Source organism: Leucopleurus acutus, assembly GCF_964270905.1.
Source record: "Leucopleurus acutus genome assembly, chromosome: 19".
NCBI lineage: Eukaryota > Metazoa > Chordata > Mammalia > Artiodactyla > Delphinidae > Leucopleurus > Leucopleurus acutus.
In genome coordinates, this window is record NC_139161.1 from 33,189,241 (window position 1) to 33,199,394 (window position 10,154).

At 48.3% G+C, this 10,154-nt stretch overlaps 1 protein-coding gene across 3 annotated transcripts in view; it reads right to left on the reverse strand.

Moving 5' to 3' along the window:
• Positions 1-9,811, reverse strand: part of HLF (HLF transcription factor, PAR bZIP family member) — a 54,377-nt gene extending 44,566 nt beyond the window's left edge. For all 3 annotated transcript variants that reach the window (XM_082861769.1, XM_082861768.1, XM_082861770.1), the window contains exons 1-2: positions 9,292-9,811; positions 6,785-7,120 (exon numbers count right to left, since the gene is read on the reverse strand). In XM_082861769.1, coding sequence (XP_082717895.1) covers positions 6,785-7,120; positions 9,292-9,406 — 451 coding nt within the window. In that variant the 5' untranslated portion in view covers positions 9,407-9,811. The remainder of the gene's footprint in view (positions 1-6,784; positions 7,121-9,291) is intronic.
• Positions 9,812-10,154: the final 343 nt, after the last annotated feature.

A 10,154-nucleotide genomic window follows, 5' to 3' on the forward strand; every position in this document is an offset into this window, starting at 1 on the left:
TGCGGCTTTCTCATCTTCATACCATTGACTGCAGGAAAGTAACAGTATGGATCTCGGGTAAGGGTTGGCCAACTAGGGTAGGTACCATGCTGGCCCTTCATGCACATTAGAAAGCTCACATCAACCCAACCAAAATGCTACTTTGCAGATGAGAAAATAAATGTGTGGAAAGAGAAAGATTTATCCATTAAAGGATCACTGGGGGGAAGGAGGAATTATTATTCTGGAATGCTTATGTAAAGTCTTACTTGTAAGCAGGAAGATGAACTAGACTCCTCTCTTCTCCCAGCACCCTAACACACCTTTATGGTTCCTTTACCCCTGAGGTCACTGTATTTCCTTCAAGTATAATTACTGCCTACTAGTAAAACTTCACAATAGTAACAACAATTGATTGACTGATTTACTAGCCATATATGTCCTGGAGAAATCCTCTACTCAAGAACTTCTTTGAACTGCATTTTGCTTGCTTGATTTTTTTAATCTCATGAACAAGGAGGACTGAATAAAGTTAGCTACCCAAGGCTACTTAAAACTCAGAGGCGAAGAGAGGGGCGAGAAAGGCTCGGCAGAGAAGCAGAGGAGGAATTCCAACTCCAGAGGCCTTAACTGGCTAGGAAGGGAAAAGTGTGGAGACTGCCTAGGAGTCCAGTGTGAGGTCCTCCTATGAGAAATGAGATCAGATGGTAATGAGAAAGCCACTCGGAGCAGCTGTTATTGGGCGTTGCTGTGTGCCCGTCCCTGTGCCAAGTAATCTCCATATAAACTTCAGCAATGCTAGGAGGCAGGTCCAGGGATTACTCTGAAGTTCCAGGTGGGAAATCCGAAGCTCAGACCATTTGAAGGACCTGCCTGAGATCGTGAGCAGGCATGGCAGGGGCGGGATTTTGCCGGGAGGGATCTGTGTCTTTCCAAACACAGGTCATTCTGATGGACATTTGAATGGTGAGCCAGCAGGCATCTAGGTCTGCAGCACGTTTCAGTTTATTCCAAAACAATGGTTTAGTGGTTTCAGATTAAGACATTTGCTGCGGGGACACCAAATATTGTAATAAAGGAAGACATGAGATGGGACCAATACTCTCAATCATTCCCTTACAGAATCAAATACAGGCCCTGTACCTCCCCGTCCCTCTCTCATGTACTCTTTTCCAATGTTTTTCTCAATCTCATTACTTCCCCTACTACCTTCCCTCTCTCCTCCATTTCCACTGCTGAGACATAAAAAATGATTCCTGGGTGAAAGTGATTAGTGCCGGTTGGAGGGGAGGTTTCCGAGAAACCTAATAAGTCACCGCTGTCTCTCACCCCCTGGCTCTCTACACCAGGACGTTATCACAGCGCCTTTCTTCGCACCCACACCCTCACCCCCTTCCTTCTCCTCTACCGAGTTCTGTCTTGATGTTGCTATTTTTCTAGTCTGGTAGACACAGCACTGAACTGCAAAGACTCTGACAAGCCCCCTGGCAGGCGCTGGCCTACAGGAATCCCGCCTCCTGTAGCAGCGCAGAGAACACAGCGCCTCTGGGCAGACGGGCAGGAGAGAGGGCTGCATTTGGGGTCTGGCTAGAATGTGGGGCAGAGCAGGTTTCCCTGGCATGGGAACGGCCCTCCAGAGCTCAGCTTTCTCATGCCAGGGTCAGGATTACAGTTCCTCACTGGCACTCGCTGTAGTTCGCCTGGGAAGGGAAGCGAGAGTGGGGGCAGGAGGGTGGCAGGCAGCCAGCACGCCACCCAGAGCTGGGCGAGCTCCACAGGGCACAGCCACGTGCCTGGAGCACACGGTCATGCAGGCAGGCAGCCAGGGTGCCCAGGGCTCGCACGAGACCTGGGGGCTGGGTAGCCAGTGAGCGGCTGTTTCCACACTGGAGGAACAGGAGTTGCTAACCCAGAAGCGCAGCTGCTGGGGTAACGTCAGGGAAGTGGCTCGTCTCAACCCAGAGCAGAGGAGAAAAGTCAGGCAGGCTCTAAGGAATAGGGCCTGGGCATGCTGGGGAAAAAACAACAACAACAACAAAAAAAACGCGCGTCCTATTTTTGCAGAGGGAAGGGCACTGGATGAAACAAATCCCTAAATGGAGAACGGGTTTGGGAATAAGCCATTCCTTTCCCTACTTGCAAGCCATGACATCATTCTAGCTCCAGGCTCTGAGTATGCATGTGCCACACACCCTGTTAAAACCCCACAAAAGGGGGATTATTTACAGTCTCCATTCTACTGATGAGAAAACCAAGGCTTAAAGAGGTCAAGGAATCGACCTCTGGTTACAAATCCAGGATGTGAACCCAAGTCCCTGGGTCCAGAGCTGATACTCTTAAGCACCCAGTCACCCTTGCTGCCCATACCTGTCTGGGAATACCTCTTGCCAGAAGGCTAGGATCCACTGTCCTGGGAATGTTTCACACAACAAAGCCAAGAGAACAGAGCAGGCCTGTCCTCTACAAGGTGTGGTGGAGAAGACAAACCCTTACAAGATACAAAGAAGTCTGCCTGCTTCCAGAACAAAGCCGTCTCTCTCCCCTCGTGATCTCCTTGAACCTGATGAATGAAAAGCACTTTCAAGATATACCTGGGGCGCAGTGCACCTCAACTCAATCAGGGCACTGCCAATCTGCAGATTTATCAACATGCTGGAAGGGAAAATATACGAACTGCATGCCCTGAAGGGGAGGGAGAAACTGAAGCTTCATCTCATGATGCTGGAAAATCCAAAAGAAGCCTGCTGCCTGAGCAGGACTCTCATAATCCCAGAACCACCAGCACAGAACTCCCCTCCACCATGGTTCAGAACCCAGAGCCAGCATCTTCCTTCCACGTGAAAAGCTCATTACAAGGCAAGGTCAGCAATTCCAGGACACGGATTCCATCCTGCGAGGGTACCACGGGGTCTCCCCTACCTCCTCACTCTCCTTGGGCCACCCATTCATGCCCTCCTCTTCCCACTCACCACCACATGTAAGGGTTTTCACTTCACTCCGTAACCAGCCTTCATCACAACCTAGGCTCTGTGCTCAGAACTGGAAAGAGAGGCTTCGGAATTCTCAGCTGAATACGGGTCTAAAGTGGTAGGACACCCTCAAGCTATTCAAAGAAAAACCACCAGAGGAAACAATTTCAAATCTGGCTTTACAAGCATGTGATTTAAAAATAACTCTGCCTTTGTCTGCTATAGATGACTTCCCTAAAGGGACTGCTGTCCTTAAAGCAATTGCTCAATTCTCCGGGCAAACTGATTCTTATTTTTCCAGTACGCAGCACATACCTCCAGGAAAGCACTCCCAGGTACCACCTCTGATAGCATCTGACATGCAAACATCGAAGTGGTCAGGATAATTTCCTGCCTGGGAAAGTCCAGGCTGGCCTGGGAAAGTCCAGGAAGCTGCATCTCGGGTGACTGAGAAGCCCGTGCACGTGGCTATAGCACCCAGGAACCACCACTCTTCCTTCATTAAGATGTCACCCCAGAAAGCTTAGCAATAACCCCATAGCCACAGGAGGTTTCAATGGATCCCTGGGTTATTTCTTCAAGGAAAATTGTTTTCAGATATTTAATTCATTCTTTGATCAGATAGCTAGACAGAGGAATAAGGATGAGTATATAAAACAGGAAAGGGGTTGGAGGGCAGTCAGGGTAAATAGTAAGAGAATTCACAAGAACGCTCACCTTGTCATTCCAAGACACACTTGGGGTAAACCTAGAAATGCATAATTTGTCACCTCACAGCTTCATTTCCTTTCAACCACACAGGCAGCACTAATGGCACAATGTTACTGAGTGTAACTCAAAAGATTCATGCTGAGCAGAGAGCAGAAAACAAATGTTTAATAAAATTGCTTTGCAATTATCTCCTGATTAGTCTGATGTCTCAGTTTTATCAACTAAAAGTGTACAAGTATACTCTTATTAACATTATATTTCTTCTTGGCAACTTAAGGTCTCCTGACCTTCTCAAAAGTTTTGCCATAAAGCATTACAGGAGGTAAAAAGCATCCATGTGTGTGACAGGACCCTGAATTAAGCCCAGATTTTGTCATTCAAATCGAAAGTCGAGATCAGTAGTTCTCAACGGGGGTGATTTTGCCCTCAGGGGACATTTGGTAGTAACTGGAGACATTTTTACTTGTCACAGGTTGTGGGAGGGGGTAGTTTCACTGCCTTCTGGAGGACAGAGGCCAGGGATGCCCTTAAACATCCTACAATGCACAGGACAGTCCTTACAACAAAGACTTACCTGAAACGTCAAACAGTGCCAAAGCTGAGAAATCTTGCTCTAGACTGAAATTCTACAATTCCCAGAATGTTCACAGCTACATCTGTGCTCTTCCCTTCTGAGGACTTATTTTCCTCAAGATTAACTTGGTATTTCTATTCTGGTCACCACTGTGATTACAGAGAATAATCAAGAACTTCCTCCTTTTTCAGGTTTGCTTGTGATATACCATCCAACACTCCCTAGAATTTTACTTTGCATTATCACCTTTATAATGATCGGCACTGTACGAAAAGCAGTGTTATTTTACCTGCATTTGGTATTTTAAGAAGAGCTCTAACTTCTTTTCCTTTTTTGTCAGGACTATCACTGAGTTTAAATGAATTGAAGAGTATTATTTTGAAGTGTGTTTCCATTATGAAAAAGGACGCTTAAATGAAGAGCTTATTTCTAGATGCCAGTGCCCCGTCTGATCCTAGTGCCTTTAACTCCATAACCTAACAAAATGATAGCCGCTGAAACTCAGCAGTCCTTTGTTATGGATTGCAAACCTGATTCGGGCATCAGAAGTTTCTGAAAGTCATTAATACTGATTCTGTGAGCCCTGACAAGTGACTTTTAAGGAAGCTTCCAACTCCAAAACCCCAATTCTTGATTTTTCAGTAGAAACCTAAGGGTGGGGTCCCAATATCTGCATGCCTCTTGGGAAAAAATACGGAGTTTCTAACATGGCACATATCCTGTACGTGAGAGAAAACTGAGAAATACTTGTCAACTGAGTATATGTGTTAGGCTTAGAATACCCCAAGCCAAAAACTATTGGTCAAAATCTCCTGACATTTCTCTCCAGAAAAAAGGGTTATATACTGTACCTAATTACTTTATGAAGATATTTCAGAAGGCAGAAATTGGAATAAATGATGAAAGTTGACACAGAATAATGATCGTAACTGCTCTCATTAAAAAATAACTAGTGCTTGTCATTTGACCCTTTATACATACTGTCTCTAATTTTCACAATAGTCCAATCAAATAGAAATTATACCCTCCTACACAAAGGGAAACTGAGGCCCAGAAAGACTGTATCACTTTGTAAGGTCACACGGCTATGAAGTGGTCAGTCTCATTCTGCAGAGAAGATGACTGAGGCATAACTGAGCCTTCTCCCTGAGGCTCTGTCCCCTTCCTCCTGGTTGTTTTCTCACTCTGAATGGTTATTTATTTTGTTGTCTGTTCCTGGGAAAACGGCCTGTGTGTCCTAAGTAACAGGGGCTCAGGGTCACATAAAGGAGTGTTTCCCTAAGCTTCCGTGGCCTTCTGAGGTGGTCAGAGGCTAAGACTTAAAGCCATTCCAGCCAGTAGCCTTGAAGTTATAATTCAAAGTGGGTTTTGGAGAAGGGGCAGCACAGAGAGATTTGATGGGAGAGCTTCAACACTAACATTTCAAGGCAGGGGCGTTCTCTTCCTCCTCTGCACCGTTTCGTTTCATTTTAATCTCGCTCTGTGTGTCACAGAAATTCTACACGAGTTGAGGACATAGACTTCAGGAATGATCTCTAGCACAAGTCTCCCATTGTCCTGCTTTCTGTCCTCCCCGCAGCTAAGGCCCTTGGCTCAGCGACCTTCCTGACAATTTATCTGGCTGCATCTTTGTTCCTGGTTACCTGCGCTCGCTCGTAAAGTGGCCTTTCTTCCTGTTCACTTTGTACGACAGGGTACTAAAGGCACGAAGACAGAGCTCCCTCAACTTGTGTTTATATCTGAGCATTTGGCGGTGGGTTTTGAAGTACTGGTCATTTCAGGTAACGTTTTTGTGTAATATTTCAACACCATTTAAAGCCAGCCTTGGGGCCTTGTGGGTTTTGATAAAAGTGGATTACGTGTGGTGAACAGATGAAAATGAAAAAAAATATATAAGAACAATGTGGTTTATAGGAATGGGGAAAAGAGAGAGACGGGATCTGATGCTGAAGAAGGCTAAGCCACGCTTAATGTGAGAGCTGCTTTTAGATTTAGTTTCTCAATCGACGAAAACACAAGATGAAATGGATGGAAAAGCTATCTGCCCCGCACCCCTGACTCACATTTTTTTCCTTTGGGCCAGAGAACAATGCATATAGGTAAACCACAGCCTTATAGACAGTCTGTCTACCCAAACCATTCAGCAAGGTCCTATTATCTGTGTATTTGGGAAATGAGGAAAAGAGACAGAAGATGAGATGGATGCCTAAATTACCCAAATCATTAACTGTAGGTTGGTATTTCTTAAACTGCAGTCCTTGGATCAGCTGCATTAAAATCCCCCAGGGAGCCGGTTAAAAATGCATATCCCTGGGCCTCATCCAGACCTGAAAAATCAGACTTTCTGGGGGTAGGTTCCATAGAATCTGCCTTTAGCTGACTCTCCAGGTGATATGCTCATTGAAGTGGGACAATCACTACAATGAAATACAAGACTCCACTTTTCAAGCGTGCTAAAGCACCCCTGATCGTTAAGACGTTTATATCACCCGCACCCTCTCCCTCCTTCTCCCTCCTCCCCACCTGAAGGGAGAACCTTCTGAGAGTTTACCTGGTCTGATGGGGCTCTGCATACAGTTGGGGGATGGGATGCCAGGGTGAATGGGTGCAGAGGTCCGACTGCTGAGGTCCATGACGGAGGGGGCAGCTGAGGAAGCCGGCTGTAGCCCGGGAGGGTGAGGGCTGTGGTCATGCTGAGACGGGCTGGGGGGAATGCCATTTTCCGACAAAAACTCCTCCAGGTCCATGTATTCCAACTGGAAAGTATCTCCGTCATAGGGAAGAGTTTTGTCCCATAAGGTGGGTCCCAAGAATGCTGACTGGGGGACCGTCGGGCTATTACTCTCATCATCCAGCTTCTTTTCCTTGTCTTTATCTTTACTAAATGCTGCAAAAAGGGGGGGGGGGGGAATTGGAGTTTAAAAAAGAAAATGAAAAAGTCTTGCTTTTTTAATCACTCCTCCTGGCTTCTGCTACAAGACTACTTCCCACAAATGCCGGGGTTCTTCTCTAGCTGCTGGTTCTTGTGGACCTAGAGTTAAAAGTTCAGGCAGGACATGGATCTCTGCCTGTTTTTCAACATCTTCCTATTTACTTTGGAAAGAAAGCACTAGTCCTCGGCACAGGGCTAGAGACTGATCTGGGATATAAACAAGACAGCACAGGATTCAGTGCATTATTGAGGAGACGATAATTTAAATCTACAGTGGTAAAATAACACCTGCAATTACATACAACTGCTGTGATTTTTAAGAACACAGCCAATAACCAGGCATGATTTATCCTCCAGGAAACTGATTACAGTAACAATATGAGGTCATTCATATTTAGAAAGCCAGTGCATTCATAATTCTAATTTTGGTAAAGCAGGGACTCTCCACCCTTCTTTGATACCATGTACTGAGCACCTACTAACATACCTGGTTCTTTCCATATATTTTTCCCCCAAAAAAATCTCATAATAAACTTGCAAATAGCGACGATCCCCATTCACAATGAAGCAATGGAGGCTCTGAGACTTGATAGGAGCTTGACCAATGCCTCACATTGCAGAGAGGAAAGCTGAGAACTGCCTAGCCCACAATGTGCTTTGCTTCTAAAGCCACTGAGGTACGTTGTATTTTACAAAAGGAGCTTTTTGTTTTGGTTTGGTTTCAAATACGAAGGGTTTTCTTCCTCCTCTTCCCCAAACACTGAAGTATGATCCAACTCAAAAATTATACATGTATGCAACCTGTCAAAAGCACAAGTATCAGAAAAGGTGGTTCCTCTGGATACCTGTGATGGAGGTGTGCAGCTGCCTTCTACCTGGAAGTATCACTCACCCCATTAGGTCTTTAACCAGCGCTCTGGATTTGAACAAGTCTAGTACTCAGGTGCGGGTGGCATCTGGGATTAAGCAATTTGGCTTCTGAGCTTCTTCCTCACAGAAACACAGTCTCCATCGCCATTCATTCTAATCCTCTACGGTCTCATCTCTCAAGAATCTGACTTTAAAACACCCACAGATGCAAAAGACTGCAGGCAGCACCTTCCTCCCAAGTGCTCCTCCTTAAAGGGGAGTTAAGAGGGAAGCTATGTTCTGCAGACGGCGAACCAAACCCCTCAACTCTTGTAATGCAACAGGTTGCCCTAGGAAAGAAGATGCGAGTAATCCCGGGCTACTTGTAGCCAAATGATCTTTCAAGACTTTACACTCTGAGCCGCACGGTTCATACCTGCTACCATGATATCGAAGGCATGAAACCCAAACGACAAATCCCTGGCGGCACCAGCTGGGTTCGGCGCCTCCTCGCACGACCCCTCCTGGCCCGCTCCAACCAAGGTTGCCTGGGGAAGGTTTGGGACTTACCAAGAAAAGGCTCAAGAGGAGGCTCAGAGGAGGCTCCTGCGCGGTTACACGTGAGCCTGCTCCGCTCTCCCCTCCCACCAGGAAAAGTGCACTGGGAAGGTGGCAGCGCTGGGGGCGTGCGCGGCATCCCGCCCAGAGACCACTCCCCCAGCCAACCCCAGCCAACACCCCCCTTTCTGAAGCACACAGCCCGGGAGAACAGGCGTCTCCGCTCTCACCTCGGGTGTTCCAAACACTAACAACTAACAGCAACGATAAGCACGATCCCAATACCCAGGCTCCGCAGTGAGACCCCCGACTCGAGCCCCCACCCCGCGTGGAAGCCGGCCCTGTGGTTTCTCTTCCCAGCCCGCGCTACTCTGCCTGCGTGCAGGCGGTTTCACTCTGCGTGCGGGTGAACCTCAATCTAGGGAACACTGACCTGTCAAGTTCTATCTCCCACCTGCGCCGCCCGAGCGGGACCCGGGGAGGCCCGGCCGGGTCCCCAACGCTATTTTAAACGTTGCTCAGCGAGGGGGTCCCCTCCCCTTTTTGAGGAGGAGGGATGGGGCGATAGGTGAGCTCCTCGATTTCATCAAAGCAAGGCCGGGGTGCCGGGGGCAGGGACGGAGGGGTATGGATGCTCCAGCGGGGGTGCCCGGCCCAGGAGGGGGCCCCGGAAGCGTTGTTCCTTCCCAGAGCGGGGCAGCCAGGAGGGCAGCGCTCACCGTCTTCGTGATGAAGGGGGAGCTTCAGCGGGTTCTCCAGCAAGGACCTGAGCACGCCGTAGGGAGGCGGGATAAAGGTGGGATTCAGTGGGAGCTGTCGGGACATTTTCTCCATCGCGATGCACTCAATTTTTTTTTTCTTAAAAAAAAAAAAAAAAAAACAACCCCAACCTCCCCCAAAAATGTTGCTGAGCTTTTTCCTCCGTCCTTTGCCAAAAGTTCTCGCTTTCAAGGCGGTGCAGACAGTGAAGAAAAAAAAAATTACTTATGTCTTTATAAATACATCTGCGTAAAAATATAAAAACAAAAAACTTTCGGGTTCCCAATGCAGTCCCCAGAGAGCGCGCCAAGTGCCCGCGGGCTCCTCCACGACGTGCAGGATGCTCTCACTTGCTTCGAACCCCTCGTCTTGTTAAATGTTCAAAATTGCGAAAAAGAAAGAAAAAATATGCAGACAGCTGCAGAGGGTGGAAGGCACCGCACCGCCCGGCCGCGTCGCACTAGCTCAGAGGCCGCGGGCCGTCCCACCCCACCCCCCTCCCCGAGCCGGCGGCCGCTGCTCCCCCGCGCTCTGCTGCCCCGCAGCGCCGGGCTCAGCGCATCCGGCCGCCCATGTGCCGCGGCCTGACAAGAGTGACGTCAGGGCCCGCACCGCGCGCCGATAGGCGTGCGGGGGCGGGGCCCCACGCGGGCCCGCCCATCCGCCGCCGCGTGTTTAGCGTCGTCGCGCGCTCCAATTTTCTGGGACCGTGCGGCTCTAGCGGGCTGCAAAGAGACAGGCGTCGGGGCGTCAGGTCCCCTGGGCCACAGACCTGGGCTGAGAATCTAACTTTTTCAGAGTAAAAAGAGGAATGAGAAATTTA